General features: G+C 32.5%; 1 protein-coding gene across 1 annotated transcript in view; it reads left to right on the top strand.

Annotated features, from left to right (window-relative positions):
• The window catches only part of LOC145274995 (uncharacterized), a 56,279-nt gene extending 33,670 nt beyond the window's left edge, over positions 1-22,609 (top strand). Inside the window, exons 7-12 of the mRNA XM_080127563.1 lie at positions 6,501-6,656; positions 9,870-9,941; positions 10,463-10,507; positions 15,666-15,815; positions 20,392-20,519; positions 22,477-22,609. Of these exons, the coding sequence (XP_079983689.1) occupies positions 6,501-6,656; positions 9,870-9,941; positions 10,463-10,507; positions 15,666-15,815; positions 20,392-20,519; positions 22,477-22,503 (578 nt within the window). The 3' untranslated portion in view covers positions 22,504-22,609. The remainder of the gene's footprint in view (positions 1-6,500; positions 6,657-9,869; positions 9,942-10,462; positions 10,508-15,665; positions 15,816-20,391; positions 20,520-22,476) is intronic.
• The last annotated feature ends 857 nt before the right edge of the window (positions 22,610-23,466 follow it).

The following is a 23,466-nucleotide window of genomic DNA, read 5'->3' as shown; positions in this document are numbered from 1 at the left end:
TATGAAAAATGATGAAATGTGAGTTAATTGATTGGTGTGTTTGTAAGCCCAGACAATATATCAAAGTTATTATTTTCGTAAGGGGTAGCATAATGCTGGTTAAAATTATGAAAATGATTGTCGAAATTAGTAACATATCTAAGAGTTATGAAAAATGATGAAATATGAGTTGATTAATGTTTTTGTAATAAAATAATCAACTCAGACAATAATATATCAGTTATTATTTTCGTAAGTGGGGAGGCGATAATGTGGGTTAAAATTATGAAAAATGATTGTCGAAATTAATAAAATATCCAAGAATTATGAAAAATGATGAAATATGAGTTAATTGATTGGTCTGTTTGTAATAAAACCATCGGCCCAGACAATTTATCAGTTTCTGTATGTGGTTAACAATATTTTTCTGAATTTTCAATATTAACTTCAGGGAATGACGTCACAGTTGCAGTGGTGAGTAGAAAGACACGTGATTATGTTGCTTTTTAACGTGTTCTAGAGTTCTCTATGAATTAACAAACCTTTTGTGGTGGGGCTGGAGGGAGTAATGTCCATTTTGGAGTCACTATGCAATCTCCCACAATGTCATATTCCAAAAATATGGAATAACTATGGAATCATATTCCGGAAATGACATTGTTTCTCTTACTAATGTGTTATTGGGGGAATATGGTAGGGAGGGGAGAGAACTACATTAATATTGAAAATTGTGGTAAAGTAAAAGTTGCCTAATCATCATTCGCGTCAATGCATTTATGTAATTATTTGGAAAACCTGCTAAGTTATGGTCAAGAAATGATATCATTTCACTTAAAATGATGGTGTGTGTAGTAGGGATGGAAAGAAGACAGTAATGTGGAATTTTGTAGTGAAGCAAGGGTTGCCTTATCACTAATCTTTTTAACATATTTTTTATTTGTTTGTTGAGTAATTTCCGAAAATAACGTCTTTTTTTTCCGAAAAAATTTGTAGTCGGTAGTGGTGAAAAAATGAAACAGAGTAATGTGGAATTTCATAATGAAGCAAGGGTTGGCTAATCGCTTAACTGTATAAATGTGTTTATGCATTAATTTTAAAATCCTGCTGAGACATCTTCCAAAAATGACATAATTTTTCTTACAATAATTGTGCCGATAGTGACGAAAGAAAGAAACGCAGTAATGTTGAAATGTATGGTGAAGCAGGGGTTGCAAACTCATTAACCAACACAATGTATTTATTGTACTATTGTATTGTACTAATTTGGAAATCCTAATAATCCATCTTCTAAAAATTATTCCAATTTTCTTAAAATTATGGTAGCCTTGGTGGGAAGAGAAATTATTTCATATATGTTGTACAATACCTGTTGAGTGTATGTTAAATTGTTTCATATATGCATATAAATTACCCGTCCAAAGGTAAGTAAACATATTTTAAATATGTGTTGTAAATTACCCGTCCCAAAAAGGTAAAATTATTTCATTATTTCTGTAAATTACCTGCCCTAGGATAGGTAAAATATTCTTTTGCTCGAAATAGCAAATGATACATAGACATTAAAAATTCCTCTCTCCAAGGAATAACAACTTCAATTTTCTCATTGTTTATATGGTCCCGAACAACGCCAGGTAGGCCTGGTAGTGATAAATATTTGTTTAAACTATCAGTAAAAATATAACCTATAGATCATAATAACATCAAAATATGATGTAAATTTATTTTACTTGCGTAAAAAATTTAGAAAAACAATAATATGATTAATCAATATGTATATATATATATATATATATATATATATATATATATATATATATATATATATATATATAAAGTAGTAGCGTTCGTGAGTGTGTTTGTGTGTACATGTGTGTACAACTCTCCTACAGCCCACACCGCTGATGTGGACCTATCATGACGAAACCTAGCATGATGATGCCCCCCCCCATCCACGGATGGGGCACACTATGTTTCAAGGTTAAAGTCAAAGGTCAAGGCCATAGCATATGTATACATACTCTTCTACAGCCCACACCACTGAACCGATCATGACCAAATCTGACATGATGATGGTCCCCCACCTAAGGATGGTGTACACCATTTTCCAAGATAAAGGTCACGATCATTGTCTATGTATTTGGACTCTCCTACAGCCCACACCACTGGACTGATTATGATCAAACATAATATGATGATAGCCTACGACCCAAGGATGGTGCTCAATATTTTTCAAGGTCAAGGTCAAAGGTCAAAGTTACATTTGGTGCGGCTCTTCAGAAACTCCGCCAACTATGGATGGTGCACACAAAACGTGGGTATTTTTGTTATATCTTTGATAAAAATGTTTGTGATACTAAACAAATGTTAACCATTGTAATTCTTCATAATTGTTTCCATTTTTATGAGTAACAATATAAGTGTCAACTTTGATATAACCTATTTACTTTAAAGTTCATAATTAGATTACAGTCACTTTAGGGAGTAGTTAAAAAATTTTAAACACCTTAAGCTCTTACAACATCCACTTACTGCAAGGGTGCTTGTAAAGTGGATACCCGAGCGTACATTAAAGTCCCCATGCAAAGTGAGGGTAGCTTGCTTGTTATTTAATTATTTAGAATTAGGGACCCGTTTCACATATCAATGAGTTTCCATTTCTGAGATATTCTAGCATTTTAGAATAGTTAATCAAAAACTCTAATTTCAAATTATGTCTTGAAGTGAAAAACAACTTGAGATTATCATCACATTGATTGGCAGCTGTTTAAATGAGACACTCCTGCCAGACATTATCTCTCCTTTTTATTCGAGTAGTGGGGGTGATAGCGTGGCTACCGAGAGTAAAGAAGGCCGATGCACATGACAGCGTGACGTCATTATCAGATTCACTTGTAGGCATATGGTCTAGGCTATCAGCAGCAGTTTCGTCTAGTTTTCAGTGTTTTGTCTAACATGGTGTATTCTTGCGTTGTTACAAATTGCCGAGGAAATTATCCAAAAGGCCCCAAAGTACATATATTTTCTCATCCTAAACTTTCTCAATTTGGATACGTGCCATTAGAAGGGAAAATTTTATTCCAACCAAATATAGTAAAGTAAGTGATGTTATTTGTTAATAATTAAACGTGTATTGAATTAGAACTGTATTCAAGTACTTTCATAACGTTTGATAACATTGTTAATATAAATTAAAGTACTTTCATAACGTTTGATAACATTGTTAATATAAATTAAAGTACTTTCATAACGTTTGATAACATTGTTAATATAAATTAAAGAAACAATACTATTTATTGCTAATACAGCAAATATTATGTTGATATCTTAACTTTTTATTTTTTTATAAGGCTAAAAAGTCTATCAGGAAGGTTGAAAATTTAATTTAATTTTGTTTTAGGTTTTAAAATTATAAACAAATAATTTTTACATGAGAATAATTGCCAAAATTTTTTTTAATAATAAATAAAACCCTTTATTGAGTATGTCCAAATATTTGAAAGTTCTATATTTTTTTTTCTAAAGTCGGTTTGAAAATTATTCACCTCGTGGCTATTAATGAAATTAGCCGTGACTGAGCATTATATATTAAAATTGATTGTTTCTTTTTAGAATTATAAACAAATAATTTTTACATGAGAATATTTGTCAAAATGTTTTTTTTAATGATAAATAAAACCTTTCATTGAGTATGTCCAAATATTTGAAAGTTCTATTTTTTTTTCTCTAAAGTCGGTTTGAAAATTATTAACCCTGTGGCTATTAATGAAATTAGTCGTGACTGAGCGTTATATATTAATTGATTGCTTCTTTTTAGAATTATAAAAAAATAATTTTCACATGAGAATATTTGTCAAAAATATTTTTTTTCATTTATTGCCTCCCCACGAGGGCACAGTTAGACACAAGGTCGGTTTTTAATGTGGGAAAATTTAGCTCCCCAAAAAGGGGAACTCTGGATAGGAACAAAAATAAAATAAAAATTGTCTCGGACATGAAGGATTTCTCCTCCAACTGACTGAGGAGAGAACAAATGAAGTGTAGCATCAGAACAGATACTACACTGTGATTATCATTGTAAATGTTTGTTTACTACTTTTCTTAGATTTTAGCAATAGTTACATTATGGTATGAATGTTTTCTTTAATTATGTTTTTAGGTATGTGAACATCATTTTCGGCCTGAGGATGTAATAAAGGAGAAGTCAAGATTCGATGATAAAACGTTATGAAATAAACACGCAAGATGAGAATATTAGTCCGAATAATCTCTAAAGTTAAAAAAATAACATTCAACCCATGTGATTATTCTCTAAATTAAATTAAAAAAATATTTCTGCACTAGTAACTTTTATTGTTTGTTTGTATTTAAATTATTTGTTTGATTTCAATTTTTTGTATTTTACCGTTTGCTTTCATTCTTAAAATTATTTATCGATGGTTTTCACTTTTAAAATCATTCATCGTTGGTGTGTAATATGTTTTTTAATTCTTTGTTTCCTAACTTCATAATTCAGTTTTGTCAGTATTAAATTGTATATCGCTTTAAAATTACTTAATTTTACATACATAATATTTATATTTTATATTGAATAAAGTTCAGTTTCAGTATTAATCGAACTGTGTTCCTTTTTCTTTTAAAAAATGTTTTATTACTCTTTTTCAAATGGCCCTCATATAGTACTGACAGTCTGACAAATCTTACCTACATTGCCTGCATGCATTTTTCAGTTAACAGGCCTTCTTCTTACTCTCGGTGGCCGTGGTGATAGGCAGGGGGAGGGATAATTTCTGGTGATGACGTCATTCCTTTTCAAATTCTAGTGTTAATTGAGAGACAACTTGAGATTATCATCACATGGATTAGAAAGTGTTTAAATAAGACAATCCTCCCAGACATTATCTCCTTCACTTTATTCTAGTAGGTTGGGAGTGATAAACAGGGGGAGTAACTTCCGGTTATGATGTCATTCCTCTTCAAATTATGATGTCAAGTTGAGGACAAAATGAGATTATCATCACATGGATTGGCGAGTGTTTTATGTGACAGACATTATCTCCTCCTGTTTATTCGAGTAAGGGGGTGATAGACAGGCGGGTGGTAACTTCCTGTGATGACGCCATTCCTCTTCAAATTATGGTGGTAAGTAAGGGACAACTTGAGATTATCATCACATGGAATGGCGCCTGTTAAAATGAGACATTATCTCCTCATTTATTCGATTTGGGGTGAGGGTGATAGGTGGGTGGTAACTTCCAGTTATGACATCATTCTTCTTCAAATTATGGTGATAATTGGTGGACAACTTGAGATTATCATCACATGGATTGGCGAGTGTTTAATGTGACAATCCTCCCAGATATTATCTCCTCCATTTTTCGAGCAGGGGGTGATGGGCTGGGGGTACTTCCGGTGATTACGTCATTCCTCTTCAAATTATGTTGTTAATTGGAGGACGACTTGAGACTATTATCACATGGATTGACGGGTTTTTAAATGAGACAATTCTCTCTGACTTCATCTCCTCCTTTTTATTCGAGAAGGGGTGTTATTTTGTGTTATGACGCATTTTTCATGAAATGATGACTTAAGATAAACAAAGTGCTAAATATCCTAAATAGAGCAGATGTGTTTAAGCACAGCATGTCCGGGGAGAAATAATTACTATATCTTTTGTTAATGTGTTGTGGTATACATTACTCAAGGGAAAATGCCCAATACCCGGGCAACGCCGGGTAGCCCTGCTAGTTATAATTTAAGTAAAACTATGCAAGCTTGTCCCATTTTCCTCATGTTAAGAATGGTTTTCTAAATAGCAATTTCATTATTTAGAAACTCGTTCTTAAAATGGCTTTGTAAACTATTCTGTTCTTACATCATTTTCTTATTATGCATACTAATAGCCAATTATTTCCAAATTACATTTTGTCAATTAACGATGAACCAATGCACTTTCACTATTTTCAATCCTTTAAATGTATTTTTATTTTTGCTAAAATATATAAAGACATTACATTACACAAATGGTTTTACAGTATTTGAAAAAGAAAAGCAACAAATCTCTATTTGGATATTTTAAATGAATCAGAATACATTACTGCATCGGAATCGGGAAAATTTTGGAATCGTCCCATCACTAATATATATGTGTGTTTGTGTGTATGTGTGCGTGAAATATATATGTATTTTATACACCTTAAGCTCTTACTTATGTACATCTATATATGAAGACGAGTAGGGCTCCGAAACACGCGTGTCCGTAGATTACTGTTTTTAAAAATAAATAAATAAAAAATGCTTCCAAATAAAAAATGGTCGGCTTTCTAAAAAACATCGGATCTCCGAGGCGGAGACGTTAACCTTAATATCGTTTAAAAAATCAACAATAAAAACCATATATATATATATATATATATATATATATATATATATATATAGACAGACAGACAGACAGACAGAGGAAGTGAGAGAGAGAAATAGAGAGTATAACGTCGTTTTAGTAATAGTTTCCATCAACATTTCAGCTGATCCAAATACGTGCATCCATAAAGGCAAAATAGTGGAAAAAGGCAAATCTGTACTTCTGGAAGACAACTGTTCAACATGTGAATGTCGAGGTTACGATGATTTCCTTTGCCTCAACGATGCCTGCTATTGGCCCAAACTACCAGCAAATGATAGTAAGTAAACTCTTGTTTAAATTTATTAGACTATTAATAAGTTTTTGAACAGATACACAGAAACACGATCGTTTCTATATTAAATATAATCCTGACATCGTTTCTATGTATTTGAAAACATTAATGATAATTTCATTAAATAAAAACATAAACATTGGAAGCATGGGTTAAAATTCTGGGTTTACCTTTGATAGCTTGACTGCTAGTGACTCTATTAAATGCCACCCATTCATGGAAGTGTTAATAAAATTCACGATTCTTTCTCCAACACAACTATATTCGGTAGAAATATACTTAAATCTATGCCTGACTTTTCGACCAAGTTTCAATCATCAATGCCAACAATCTTTTTGGTCGCCGTTCAATGATATGCAACAAATGTGCATCGCGACGTTGCAAGCACACCCGATACAACTAGTTTGTGCTTCTTTAGTTTAGAAATAGTTTTCTATTGTTTCACTGAAATAACGCTGGGGATATATACTTTTGTAGAAGGATAAAGCCTATTCAGAATCACACACTCTATTGATTGAACAGCGATAAAAACGTTCAGTAGTCACCCCATAATATTCCTGATTTTATTAATTTTATACTTTATTTTAATGATATGACTACTGAGGTGGCCAGAAACAGTTTTTATTCAATTAAGAACTACATAAGATATGATTTTAGGGAAAAGTATAAAATAAAAAAGAATACTTATACAAGAATAACAAAGTTTGTTGGCTTGACATTTTGGATAGTGCGAACAAGAAAAGAACGTTAGCCTTTGGTCTGGGGAAAATACCGTAATTAATATTTTAAAGCAAAAATAAATTGGTGAATTTTTTATTTTCATACTAGCCGTTCAGCCCGGCTTTGCTTGGGCCCTATGTACTGTTTATAACTTTATATGACTATATATATATATATATATATATATATATATATATATATATATATATATATATATATTTTGACTCATGTCCAGGTATCCTACATCTAAAATTTCAAGTGTTTAGACCCAAATTTGGCGGAGAAGTTTGGTAGAGTCTACAAAGGTCAACTCTTTCAACTTTTACCTCTTGGCAGCCAAATGTTCGCCCAAAAACTGATTAAAAACCTTGTTGCATGTCTGAATATTCTTTATGTAAAATTTCAAATATTCATACCCAAAATTAGCTGAATAGTTTTCTAGAGACCACAAAGGTCAAATCTTTTGAACTTTGACACCTTCGCAGTCAGATTTTCGACCAAAAACTGATTAAAAAGCTCGCCCTATGGCTGAATACACTTAATGTAAAATTTCAAATGTCTAGACCAAAAATTGGGTTATTAATTTGGTAGAGACTGCAGAGGTCAAAGTTTTTAAAACTTTGACCTCAATTTTGACCCTTTAACATTTATTATTTTGGTCTCAAATCAAAATATAAATATGTCCAAGTTACCTACATTTAAAATTTCAAGTCTTTAGACCCATAATTGGCGGAGGAATTTGGTAGAATCTGCAACCTTTACCTTTACCTAAATGCGAGTTGGGAATAATTTTCCTTTTGACCAATTTGGTACCCCCAAATGGGGAGCGGCATATGCACACGCCGTACTCTGATGAGTAGTAGAAGATGAAACACGTGTCATTAAATAATTATATTTCCAAAACTATATATATGTATGTGTGTGTGTGTGTGTGTGTGTGCGTGCATATATACTCATATATATAATGTGCATATGCATATATATATATATATGAAATAATAATAATAATAATAATAATAATAATATATATATATATATATATATATATATATATATATATATATATATATATATATATATATATATATATATATATGGGGGGTGCATTGGAATCAGATACAGATTTGACGAATCAATCTTCAACCTCAGGAGGCTAAAAGCTAAATCTAAGGTTGCATCAGACACTGTAAATAATCTTCTGTTTGCTGATGATTGTGCCTTTAAAGCTACCTCTGAGGCAGGCATGCAACACAGTAAACATATTGGCAGAGGCTTGTGAAAATTTGGTCTCACAATCAATACCAAGAAGCCTGTTCCGGGAAAACCATATGCAGAACCCTTCAAAGACTCAATGCAGTTGACAAGTTCACCTACTTTGGCAGAACGCTCTCCTGCAATGTAGTCATTGACGATGAAATCAACACCAGACTCGCTAAAGCAAGCGCTGCGTTTGGCAGACTCCACAAAAATGTATAGGAGAGAAGAGGCATCACCTCCATGACAAAGATCAAAGTCTATAAAGCTGTCATACTCACCACCTTACTCTATGGATGTGAGTCGTGGGCTGTCTACGCTAGAAAATTAAATCACTTTCACGCCACCAGACTGAGAAAACTGCTTGACATAGGCTAGCAGAAAAGGATACCAGACACAGAAGTCCTCACTCGTGCTCGACTCCCAAACATCGCCAATATCCTGATGAAGGTTCAGCTTCGCTGGGCTGGTTATGTAGCCCACATGCCAGACTACAGACTACCCAAGAAACTTCTGTTTGTTGAGTTCCAACATGGCAAGCGCTCCCATGACGGCCAAAGAAAACGATTTAAAGACACTCTGAAGGCATCACTGACGGTCTTCAACGTTGATCCCTGATCATGGGAGCAGACAGCTAGAACCAAGTGGCGGGCCGCTGTTCATGATGGTAACTGCAAATATGAAAATTACCGAAAGGTTACTGAATAGAAGCATAGAAAGGACAGGAAGGACAATGTTTTGAAATCTTCGACATCTGCTATGATTCCCTGTTTCCACTGCAATAGAACTTTTCAAGCAAAAATTGGGCTTATCAGCAACATCCATACTCACCGATGATGACTCCCCTCACCCTACCCTACAGAATGATCAGATGGTCCTCGTCGTTTCGACGGACGAACACACGATTACGATATATATATATATATATATATATATATATATATATATATATATATATATATATATATATATATATATATATATATATATATATATATATGCGCAAGCAAATACTTATAAATCAACTTGTCAGGACATTATTTATTTTTTCATATATATATTATTTAATAGTTTCATTACCTAATAATAAAATTCATAATAATTAACGTAAAAACATGCACAACGTAAAAACATGCACAAAGTTACTAAAAATATTCATCTATTTTTATGTGTGTAATATTTCAGTCGGATATTTTTATTTATTTATTTTTTTTTTAATACTAGCTTCCAGATGTCCTCAGTATCGACCTCTTACCGCACGGCGAAGATGTCGGACAGAAAGCGATTGTCCATCAGGTAAGATATGTTATAACACACAGGGAATATAGTGAAACTTCGTACAGAACGTATATTGACTATAACAGTGAATGGATTACTAGGTAGAGTACAACAAAACACAATATGTAAAAGAATAAAACATAAAAGATTCCAAAAGTTATTATTAACGATATTTACATCGTTGTTTACTTAATACTTAGATTCTTGTAATTGGCATTGAATTAAATGCTATAATCATGTTTCAATTTGGCAGTTTTTGTTCTTGGAGTCATCTCTTGGTTGCTATTACTCTTAAGTCTACTATAATCTAGAATAGTAGTACTAATTGTATTAACTATCATTTTTCGTTTGCAGGAAATGTATCTACAGAATAAATGTCTTCAAAGTAAAAATGGTGTACAGACTATTTGTGTAAAAAACATACGTGAAATTTAGGTCTGTGGTTTTGTTCTAACAATAATTAACATTCCGTAAAACTTAATAACCAACCAACAGTAATACGTTCAATTTACTGTAACAATAATCGTTTTTATTTTCAGGAAAATCTTGTTGCACTTATTTTGGTTCAAAATATTGTGTTTCCAGTAAGTAATTTTTTTATTCTTTCAATTAAAATCTGCACTTTTGAAATCTGAATTTTTTTCATAATTTTATTTATTTTGTTTTTTGATACTCTTGTTTATTTAAAATGAGTTCAAATGAAACAAGAAAGGATATTATAAGATATGTTCATTCAATCTGTGCTTTTAGTGATAAAAACTCTATTGCAAAGACTGGCAAACAGGCCTACAAACCAATGGATACTTTATTCTAAATATGCATGGATGCATCTAATAATAATTTCAAAAATAAAACATGTTTAGCGACGAAATTCTTATTTTAACGTAAATGCGACTGTTAGACAAAAAAAAAAAGAATTATTTCAAACTGAAGAGTTAAAAAGTGATGGACAAAGCATCTTTTAGAGATACGTGGACATAAATTACTTTTATATAATAAAGATGAACGCATGCGTGTGTGTAAATCTGTGTATTTTATACGAAATTTGCAACCTATATATAAATAAGGTTTCATTTATTTTTACGCGAGCAAAATGTCAGAATTATCATTATGAAATAAAATTCAAAACTATTCTGTTGGTTTCATGAAAGTTGGAAGATAGTGTGCACAAAATCTATGTTTGGTTTAATTTTCAGTGAAGCAAAGTTCACCTATATATGTACCCATAGATTAAAAAACTACTGAACAGAATTTTATGAACACTGTAATATTGATAGTAGAACGTTATAAGATTAGTCATTATATTTTAGGAGAGAAAATTGGACGTTCGTTTCAAATAAGTTCATATACGGATTCAATGTGAACATATTTTTAAGAAATTTGTATTCTCATTCTGATCAAAAAAGGTACAATAATATGTTAACATGTGCTATCCATAAACGAAAGGATTACCAATCACGAGCAATGTATTCAAATTCAATAATCAAATGAATTCGAGTAAGTTTTCAATAATACGAGGGGCGTGCAATAAATAATGCCCATGACCCACTTCCAGTTGTCTGATCTAGCTAAAATTTTGCATGTTCAATGATTTATATCTCTACGGATTATGTGGCAAATTACAGCTCTGAACTAATTGTGGTTTCTGTTTTACATGTGTTTAAACTGAGTCAGGTGTGAAATGGAGCCTGTTGAATGTCGAGCTGTGATCCAGTTTTTGTATTTGAAAGGACGCACACCACAGGAGACTTTTGATTAAATGAAACAAACTTATGGTGATAATGCCCCATCATATGACCTTGTAAAACTCTGGCATCGTGAATTCAAACATGGCCGGAAATCTGTGGAAACAGCTCCCAGACCTGGTCGCCCCCTTCTGCCACTGATGAGGCATCTGTCTGTCAAGTTGAGGCTGCCATTTTGGAAGATCGGCGAATTATTATTTGCCAAATAGGCCAAGATGTCAAGATTAGTACAGGGTCTGTGGAAACTATCATTCATGACCATTTGCATATGAATAAGGTGGCTGACAGATGGATTCCCAGGTTGCTCACACCATTCCAGAAACGAGAACGCGTCGAGTGCTCGAGGATAAATTTAGAGATGTGCCAAGAAGATGAGTCAAAGTTTTTCAAAAGACAGATTACACAGGATAAAACCTGGATCTATTACTATGATCCAGAGACCAAAGCCCAGTCAATGCAGTGGAAGCACTTGGACTCACCACCTTCAAAGAAGGCAAGGGTGTAGCCCTCCACTGGCAAGGTCATGCTCACAGTCTTCTGAGACCAGGACGGAGTAGTGATGACAGATTTCCTGGCAAAGGGTACCACAATTACAGGAGCCTATTATGCTTCACTTTTAAGGCAATTAAGGGAAGCTATCAAAATCAAGAGGTGGGGCAAGATCAGCAAAGCTACCCTCCTCCTGCAGGGCAACGCTCCGATCCACAACTCGCATGTCGCCAGATCAGAAGCACGGGCGTGTGATTATGAAATCCTCCTCCATCCTCCCTACTCCTGGCCTTGCACCCTCTGACTTTCACCTCTTCCCAGCCATGAAGTTGTTTTTGAAAGGAAAGCGTTTCCCAAATGATGCAGCCTTGATTTCTGAAGTCACATCGTGGTTGGAGGACCAACCTGGGGTGTTGTACGAAAACGGTCTCCAGAGCTGCATCAAACTATGGGAGAAATGCATAACTGTGGGTGGTTCCTATGTAGAGAAAGACTAATAACCGTGCCAAGTTTCGTTGCTCTACTCCTATGGAAAGTGGGTCAGGAGCATTACTTATTGCACGCCCCTCGTATATCGTGTCTATCCAATGCAATCGAAATTAATGCACGCTTCTATCATCATGTGATTCTCATTTACGTTGGCCACAATATCCATTGTTTCAAGCTTAAATTTAAGTGAGTTTAAAAAAACAACTATATTTTATATGTCGTGCTAGTTGTGTGATCCATATTCTGTTATTTGTAGGCGCCATAGCAAAGCATCGTCTTTTTAGATATCGATGATGTCTTCCAGCTATAACTTCTACCTGTTCCCTTAAACACACGTGGCCTTCATCGATTAGTTTCGACGGTCGTTGATGTTGTTCTGAATATGCAGGATGAAGTTTAATGCCCAGATGACAAGAATATTTCTTCATTTTGGCCAAACATGAAACTTACACATGGGAGGCCAATAGAGAATAAACCCCGGTTATAATTTTTAAACTAGAAGAAAGAAAATTTACGATATTCATCTGGAAGGAAGTCATTTGTTCAGAAATGTTAATAGTTTCTTGTACCTTTCGAACATTAAGCGTAAATGTCATACTATTATACGTATATATATATATATCTATATCTATATATATATATATATATATATATATATATATATATATATATATATATATATATATAGTAAAAGTACCCGTCGTTGACTGGGTTCAAAAACAGCCTACAGAAAATGGACTCTGATTTATGAAAGTATGATAGGTTATGAAAAGGAAGGGTTGTAAATTTGGGTTGAATTTGGGGGTATCAAAACCAAAGCAAAATTATGATGAAAGTAAAAATAAAATAGATAAACCCCATAATTCATTATACCATACCTGTTCATACTGAAATACTTATCACAACATTCTGTGGATCTATATTAAAAACCTTGTTAAACTTTGTGACATATTTCCATTTTATGGGGGTCAGGTGCGAACGAACACCCCATAATTTTATTGTACCATATTTCTTCAAACTGAAAAATAATTATCAAAGTATACTTACGCAGATTGATATGAAAAGTCTTTATTAAAATTTGTGCCTATTTCCATTCTATGGAGGCCAGGCGCGAACGCAGACCCCACAATTTTATTATACCATCCCTATTTAAGTTAAAACATACTTATCAAAGTATTCTATGTACATCTATATCAAAAACACTTGTAAACTTTTTTTTTTTAATTTTTGAATTTTTCATTTCCATACTTTGTGGACCAGGCGCGAATGCAGACCCCACAATTTTAATGAACCACTGTTCTGTCAGATAAAAACTTACCCATTCCTGTGCCTCGATACATCTTCTATCATTATATGTAATCAGCTTTTTAAAATAGTCAACCATATAGGAGCCTATTCGTGACCAGACACACACACACACACACATTCAGCTTTATATTATAATAAGATATATATATATATATATATATATATATATATATATATTACCAGGTCCAAAAAGTAGTCATATTCCAATCAGCTCAAATTAATGTATCAATATACTGAAGTGGCAATGAATGATATTCTTGTTTGTATATTGTTTTACTAGCAGGTACCGGAGCGTTTACTGGGAATTGAATAAGGTCTTCTATGTACTTCTGCTTATATCACTAATTTTATTCTTATTTTTCCAGTGTTCAAATTATACATTAAATAACGTAAAACATCGTTTTTGCTGTATATAATAATCCAGCATTAATATTATTCCACAATCTATATAATACTAAAAGTCTATGGATCTTGTATGTTTGCAATCAGATTTCCGGTTTTCAACATCCGGTTGCGCATGCGTAAATAGCAACGTCTTCAATCCGTTATTCCAATTCCGGAATTTTTATATCGCTTTTAATACAAACAATTTCATTTAATTTGATCAAATAGTTATTTATATATACAAATAATACATAGATTCATAGATAATTATAATATATATTATAAAATCTATTTATCTATGAATCTATTAATAATATGAAATTCCTATACAATTTATGGAAAGAAAACACCTCTCACTTTCCCTCTAATAGATTTCAACACTCCTACTCCCTCTGTTTTCGTTACGTACGCGAGAAATAATTACGTGTATGTGTGAGAGAGAGAAAAAGAGAACGATGTAAAACTGGATAGAGTTATCCCCCTTAACTAATGCAGACCTTTTTACTAGAGGGCGTTATTACAAAAAAATTTCTTTTTCTTCTTCCCATGTTTTTTAAAGTCGTCTGCTTACATTTCCAAACAGAAAGCTGAATCGGTAAATGCACACATTTCTATTACATTAAATAGTGTTTTCCTTTACACAATGGGTACTGAATGTTTGCTTAAATTAAATGAAAAAAGTTACATTTTATTTTCATTTTCTATTTAAAAAGCCATTATTAACATGTGGAGAGTGTTTTTTTTTATTATTCTGTACTTTCAACTAACAATTTCATTTAAAAGATGATATATCAAAATTTGAATTTAACTATAATAAGGATTATGATACCTGTTCAGTGCATATTTACCTATAAGTATGACCAACCACTTATAATTCAGTAACTGTAATTTAAAAAAAATAACAATTATAATAAACAGAACGACTCATAGAAATCTATCTATATTCTTTTTTCATTTTAATATACTTTCATAGAAATGCTTCTGTTATGTAAAAAAAAACTATTTTCTTTATGCCACAAGTGTCGCGCTCATACATGAATTCCATACCTAATATAACGTACTGACCCAACGGGTCACGGGTGGTCTAGTATTACTATAAAAAAGAAAAACTCATATGAAATTAGTATCACTGCATAATTACCCGTTAAATTTAACCTGAGAAAAGTTGTTTTCAATGTGCTTTATTTTTATTTGTATACACGGCCAATAATACAGACAGACAGACAGAGAGAAAGATAGAAACATCACATTTACATTTAAAGATTTTATATTTATATTCATTTTTTGCTAAAAAGTTTATGTTAAGTGATTTTGATCACTATTTCAGCTGACCCGAATACATGCAATTATGAAGGAGCAATCGTGAAGAAAGGCCAATCAATCGTTTTAAAAGATAACTGTTCAACATGCAATTGTCGAGGTTATGATGATTTGCTTTGTACCAATGACGGCTGCATTTGGCCCAAACCATTACCAAGTGAGTGAAATGTTATCCTAACTTATAAAACTAGTAGAACTGAAATACTCTTAAACAAAAGCTCTTATCCTTAAGGATTTAGAAGAAGGGCGATGTAAAAGATAACTAGTAAGGGTCGGTCAATCGCTTAATAGTCCACTTCAAGGATATGTTTACAGACAACTTGTAATCATATTTTGTCTCGAAAACCAAAACTAAAAACAAAAACACTTCAATAGTAAAATATTATTGACACTTTCACAATATATTTTTATAATGACCTTCCAGGACAAAATTTATAAATGATGCCATACTTGCAGTTGATGATTATGTCATTTGCTTTATACCATAAGATTCTGATCAAATTTCGATATTTGAGATTAACAGATACGTGTAAACTGTCGTATATAGTCTTTATTATGGACAATATATATTATTTTTTCAATAAATCCAAATAATATCGTTGTAGCTCTGATGAACATATTAGTGTTATGCAAAGTATTATAATAATCGGAAGGAGGTCATGAAACGGTTACACATGCGTAGTCAAGTTTTATAGGGGCTGTTACATCACTTTTTTTGTAATTTTGGCATGGCAAGTACTCTCCGAAATAACATTATTTCCTCTCCACTTACCCCAACCTTGATTCCAGTCGCCTTTTATTTTTCATTAGATGCAGTCAATGCCGACTCAACATAAATGCGGTTAAGTATTACATAAACCTTGCTTCACTATAAACGTGTTTTCAAAATTAAACATGGAAAAACAGCCGACAGTATTTTAACTTATTTCTGAATTGATACCGTCTTTATAGTTATGAAAAACTCCAAATAACACAGCCATGGAAGCATGTGGTTAAAATTAGGCTAAAATTATATCATCAAACTCAGTATTTTATTTGACATTACTTTCTTATCACTAGTTTCGTATCATGAGGGGAAACATACGCCAACTGTTATGACTCTGTTTTAGGAGTCACAAGGAAAACACAACTCGGGAATAGAGTAACAAAATATATTGACAGGAACATACAAAAGGGAGGGTTGGTTGGTTCACCGGATATCGACTCCTGCCGTAGTACGCCACAACAAGAAATTAATTGCTTAATGAAACCTTCAGAGAGCAGAAACATTATACAATAATATTTAGGATGAAAATCGTTGTAGCATTTTATTAAATTGTTTATGGTAATAAAATCCATGTGCTCGTACGTCTTCTATCAATTATCTTATCCAACATGTTCTTATTTGCAGACATGATTATAGAATGTTGGTATCATACTCCAAGCCAAATGATTTCCGGCAAAATATGAATGCTAATTTGTGTCCGATATTATCTGTTACCACGTAAATTTGGGGGCTCAAGTTCGGACTCTCACAGTTTACAAACACACACGTGATGATTGGTGAAATAATAAAATGGATTTAGTAGAATAATTTCTGAAAAGTCTTTGCTGAGGCAATTAGTTTGGGTTAAAAAAAACCGCTCCTAGTGGGACAAAGAATACAGTTGGATGGTTGTAGGGCTATAAGAAAGAAGAACATAATGAAAGTTATTGTAGAACATCTGATTGATGATGATATTTTTGAAGAGGAGTTTGAACAAATTGCAGGTGAACATTTAACAGCTAACATCAGCCTAACTAGAATTGAAGAAAGCTAAAATAACTACTCAAGCTTAAATAGAGAAAGCAAGGATAGAGTAAGGGACAAGGTTGAAGAAGCCAGAGTTAAATGCACAAATAAATTGTACAAAGCACAGGGATTTCGATCTAACTAAACACATGCAACTCGTAGTGATATTCAAGGCAGAAGAGATGAACGAATTTTGAGAAGACGACTGCAAACTTAGAATGGTCAATAGACGTATGACCAATGCTGTTGCAAACATGGTTATTAGGAAAGATTTAGAAAGCATATTCTGCACTACCAATTGAATTGCCGTTTTAAGTTACACATTATTACGCGAAAGTTAAAACGGCGATTCTAAAAACATATGAATTAGTACCGGATGATGAAATTTAGTATATAGAGTAATCAGATATGCGGAAAAATTTTTTAATCGATTTTCATCCGGAAAAAAAGGACTGCTGAAGGGTCAAAGTTGAAAAATTGGTACGTTGATTTTATATGTTTGTTTACTGTTTCACGGTTGCTTATGCATGTATCGGTCTCATGAAAGCTTCCTTACGTTAAGAATAAGTAAGTTTAAAAACACTGTTGAAAGAACGTGTCAAGCTGATATAATGGTTATCGTACTTGACTCACTTTCTTCGGGTTTTGGTTTTGATCACAGCTTTAGAATTTTTTTTCACTTACAAGAAATGAACTGTTTAGAAACAAACAATACTCGCATGCTCAGTTTCTGTATGAATCCAAATATAACATTTATGCGTATTTTACGACCAGGCAACGCCGGGCCTGCTAGTATATATATATATATATATATATATATATATATATATATATATATATATATTATTTTTTACTATAATAATTAAATACCTACAGACACTAGTGTTTCATCCTTTCGGGAATCTTCAGTGCAGGGTGTCACGATTACTACCAGTCGAACGATTCGAACCCCGTATCACGAGACATCTCTGGCTCGATTAGCGGAGACCTAATCCATTCGGCTACCATTAACCGCTTGAAATAACGTTGAATTTTAAACATCTTAATTTTAAGTGTTCATTTACGCCAGACAGACAGTGATCTAATCGTTATACGATGATCTACGCATAAGAGCTAAATTGACCGACTTTTAATTCAACTGAAAGTGCTCAACGATAAGAAACGAATTTCTTAAAGGGGCTGTCATAATTATTTTTTACTATAATAATTAAATACCTACAGACACTAGTGTTTCATCCTTTCGGGAATCTTATATATATATATATATATATATATATATATATATATATATATATATATATATATATATATATATATATAATTTCATTGATTAAAATATGTTACTGATAATATTAAATCTCCTAGAATACATTTTCGTTTCTTTGGAAACAAGTTAGCCATTTTAATGAATTACTTCATAAATAAATCCTATTTAGAGAGAAAATAATTTCTTTATAAAATATCAAATTATATACAATGGGATGCATTTCGTTTTTGTTTTTAGAAGACAATCGTTTTAAATAATTAATTCGTGAAATTCTATTTTTCTATGTCAAAATAGTCATCATGTATTGTTATAACAATATTAAGTTAACTCTTTGGCTACGTTTGGCAGGATTAACTACTGTATAATATTAGTACATTTTATATAATCGCATAATGCTATCTCAACAGAAGTAGATAATAAGCTAACGCTCATGAATCGCAACGTCTGTTTATGAGGATAATGCGTAGGTGGTATGTCTCTAAAAACTCTGATTGTAATTATACAATAATACATTTATACAATTATACAAATAATACATATATTTTTTACTTATTCAAATGTGGAGCTGATGTTTACATAAAATATCTGCTTACTTATTTAACTCAAAACCGATCTTCGTAAACATAGTCTTAAAAAGTACCTTCCTTCCGGTAATTTTGTACGGATACTATTTCATAAAAATCCCCCATCGCACCAGTAATATAAGAATGTTTATTAGTATTTATGAAATACGAACGTTTAAATGTTCCTTATCATTTATGCATTTCATAATTAAACAGAACAATAATTAATATTTATAGAAAATTTAATAATTCGCTTAAACAAACGTACAGGGGTCTAATGTAGGATCAAGAAATGAATGAGTTTCACATGAATTATAATTTTAATAATTTAAAAATAAAACAATAATTAATGCATGCAGATTGTTATAAATTCTATTAAACTAGTTAGAAATGGTTCACAGTTGGAAGCGGCAATTTCCTCTATGTCTTCGTTAAGATTAAATAAAGAAAACAGACTTAGAGATGGTTAAAACAACGGTTAAAAAGTGGAGGCTAGAATTGGAGAGTCTACAGTTCTCCTGAGAAACGCCAGTACATGATTCCAATTAGTTAGTTATCAATTTAATAATTAAAGAACACAATAACTAATACTCACATGTATTTAAAATTCGATTAAAAATACTTATATGAAACTCAGGGGTGGAAGCAGAACATTCGTGGGTTCTTCAAATATTTAGGATTCTGCTATATAAAGTATTGCTTTGTTTATATTTTCATAATTAATTATCCATGGATAGACTTAAAGCCTTGTGTGTGTGTGTGTGTGTGTGTGTGTGTGTGTGTGTGTGTGTGTGTGTGTGTGTGTGTGTGAGAGAGAGAGAGAGAGAGAGAGAGTGTGTGTGTGTGTGTGTGTGAGAGAGAGAGAGAGAGAGAGTGTGTGTGTGTGTGTGTGTGTGTGTGTGTGTGGTATTTTAATATTTGCACTAACAAAGATAAAAAAAATACCTCTGTAATAACAATAACTATTATACATTATTTAAGTCTTATTAAAAAACAACTACTTGATTGATTCAAACATTTGCAAAGTTTTTATTTGAGAACGTGTAATTTCATGGTTGTATTATAAAGCATGAATTATATCGATTGAAAGGCGTTTTGGTTTTCTTCTTATCATATCTTTTTACCGCTTCAGGGAGTTGCGTTTACAAAGGAACAGCCCGAAGACATGGATCAAGTTTTCCTTCTGTGGATGGTTGCAACACGTGCTTTTGCAGCAATGGGCATGTCGGGTGCACTCTGATGACCTGTTTTCATCGCCGTGTGAGTAAATAGTTTGATGAAATCATCTTTATTTCTTACGTATTTTTTAAAAAATTAAATACCAAATTATTAAATTATTGGAACTCGCTATACTGTTACACACGTGTAATTTATTAATAGATGATCAAAATCATCATTAGATAATTTAATTAATTTCATGTTTTTGCATAAGCATTTTTCGTACGTAGTATTTATTTTCTATTTTTGTGTGGAATCCACTTTCCTGGGTGTGCAGTCGCTGAATTTGGACTTCGCATGGTAAATCGCTGGTTTTGGTCGACTTTAACAATTTGTCGCTGTAAAACGGCTTGTGAAAATAGACATGTTGAATATTCAGAATATCAATTTATTCATCCTGATAAACAACTTTTCAAGTCGGATAAGTAGTTGAAAATATTCCTACAAATGTTTTTATTAACATCTAGGTTTTATCATAGAGACTTTGTATCATAACCTCTTTCAGAAGTTCTTTCATTAAATCCAGTAAACAAAAAATAAAATAAGAAGGTGAAGAAGGAGAAGGATAAAAAAAAAGTTGCGATAAATATGTTCCTTAGAATGGTTGTGTAATTTTTACCAACTTAAAAGGTTATTATTTCACCCAAAGTAAACATTAAAATTTCAACTGCTAATTTTCAAATAAAGCTAACTGTGCGATTCGCATAGACATTAAAAACATTTACTATGAATATAGTATCTAATTTGACTTATTTTTTCACTAAAATATAATCAGCCCAATCAACCCACCGATGGAATTCGATCCTCACTGAGTGTTTAACGTTTGGAGCTTCTTTAGAAATAAGCCGTGCTTTCTAAATGAAACATTCGTAGAAGTGTAAATGCATAGCTGCTAAAACGAGGTGCATTTTGAAGATTTCTCATTTATTTAATACAATATCATTTGTTTATTGTGTAACGTAGTACACTTGTTCACACATGGGACCCACACGTTCACACATGAGACCCACTCGTTATATGCAATCTACGGTCCCAGAAACATAGGACAGGTAATAACTCGACTCCTTTTTTTGTAACAACAGCATTTAATTCCTAATTCTCCCGTTACGCGTGACTTCTTGTTACGGGTATGATGTCACCCACGTCTTTAACGTGATCGTGTTCTTTGGCCCATGTCCTCTCGACCTTTGTTTCGAACGTGCTCTTCTTTCTGTTGTTCTTTTTTTGATATATTTTTTCCTTTATCCTTAAAGTGACGTCATTTCGCATTTTGTGATCAAAATGATATCAATGATTAAAATGATATTAATGATTAAAAAATCATTAATATCATTTTGATCATTGATATCATTTTAATCGTTGATATTATTTTAATCGTTGATATCATTTTAATCGTTGATATCATTTTAATCATTGATATCATTTTAATCGTTGATATCATTTTAATCGTTGATATCATTTTAATCATTGATATCATTTTAATCGTTGATATCATTTTAATCATTGATGTCATTTTAATCGTTGATATCATTTTAATCGTTGATATCATTTTAATCATTGATGTCATTTTAATCGTTGACATCATTTTAATCGTTGATATCATTTTAATCATTGATGTCATTTCAATCATTGATATCATTTTGATCATTGATGTTATTTTAATCGTTGATATCATTTTAATCGTTGATATCATTTTAATCATTGATGTCATTTTAATCATTGATATCATTTTGATCATTGATGTCATTTTAATCATTAGTATCATTTTGATCATTAATATCATTTTAATCGTTGATATCATTGATATCATTTGCGGTGTAGCTTTATTACAGTCGCTATTACAATAAAGATTTGATTTCGATTTTATCTTGATAATATTTTATTTAATACAAAGTGAATGCCCTTTTATTTCATGCTACTGTTGTGCATAAAGAATATATCTTCTTTATTCTGATATACTTCACTTATATATTTTGTTTTGTATTTTTTTTTCATTCAGTTCCCGCTCCGCCAGACCATTGGCTAATAAAGAAACATGTCGATGAAAACTACTATCAACGATCAATAAGGCAAACGCTGTACACCAAATAAAAAATTGAAATAAAACTTTATCGTTATTATTTATATGCATATATGTGTGTGTTTGTAACATTACCTTCTTTTAACTTATATATATATATAGTCATCCACATACAGTACTGTTTCGCTGTATCACAGTTCATCAGTGCGGCTAGACAGGCAACTACCTCAAGCCAGGATCGAAACCCGACCGCTCGTACAACAGTCCAGGCTTTGAAACACTACGCTAATCGGTAGCTGTTGTGCAGGTAGTGAATTAACGATGTTTTGACATCGTCCGAATACCTAAGCTCGATTTGTTTACACAAAGTGCATCGCTTAATACGCTAATGGTATATCGTGTATTACTTCCCAGTATGCTCAAGATAAGGAGCATTATAGTCATCCACATACAGTACTGTTTCGCTGTATCACAGTTCATCAGTGCGGCTAGATAGGAAACTACCTCAAGCCAGGACCGAGACCTGACCGTCTATATGTCCTGAACTGTCATCTAAGCTTCAGCCTCTGTCCCATCGACGAAATGTTTAATCCCTCTGCCTGTTCTACAAGTATTTTAATGGTGGATGCTCCGACGAACTACAAGTCCTTGTACCTCTTCATAAATATATAAATACCCCCGACAAGTAGCAAAATCCCACCCCTTCACAGTAGAGATCCCCAGATATAAGAAAGCCTTCTACTCTAACAGTTTCTTCCCTATAACTGCTAGACTTTAGAAGTCCCTTCCGGGTTCCTGCTTTCCCAACTGTACTGACATGCAGAAGTTCAAGTGTAATGTGAACAGACATCTTGCTGCTCAACTCTCTACATAGTATCTCTGCAACTTATGATAAAATGAAGCGAAAGTTAATAGCTAGTAGACTCGTATGCAGAATATTCGAGGAGAAAGATATCAATGTCTGTAATG

Source organism: Euprymna scolopes, chromosome 1 (genome assembly GCF_053919585.1).
Source record: "Euprymna scolopes isolate OS-2025 chromosome 1, ASM5391958v1, whole genome shotgun sequence".
Taxonomy (NCBI): domain Eukaryota; kingdom Metazoa; phylum Mollusca; class Cephalopoda; order Sepiida; family Sepiolidae; genus Euprymna; species Euprymna scolopes.
The sequence above is the reverse complement of the archived record's forward strand: the minus strand, read 5'-3'. Positions and strand labels throughout refer to the sequence as shown.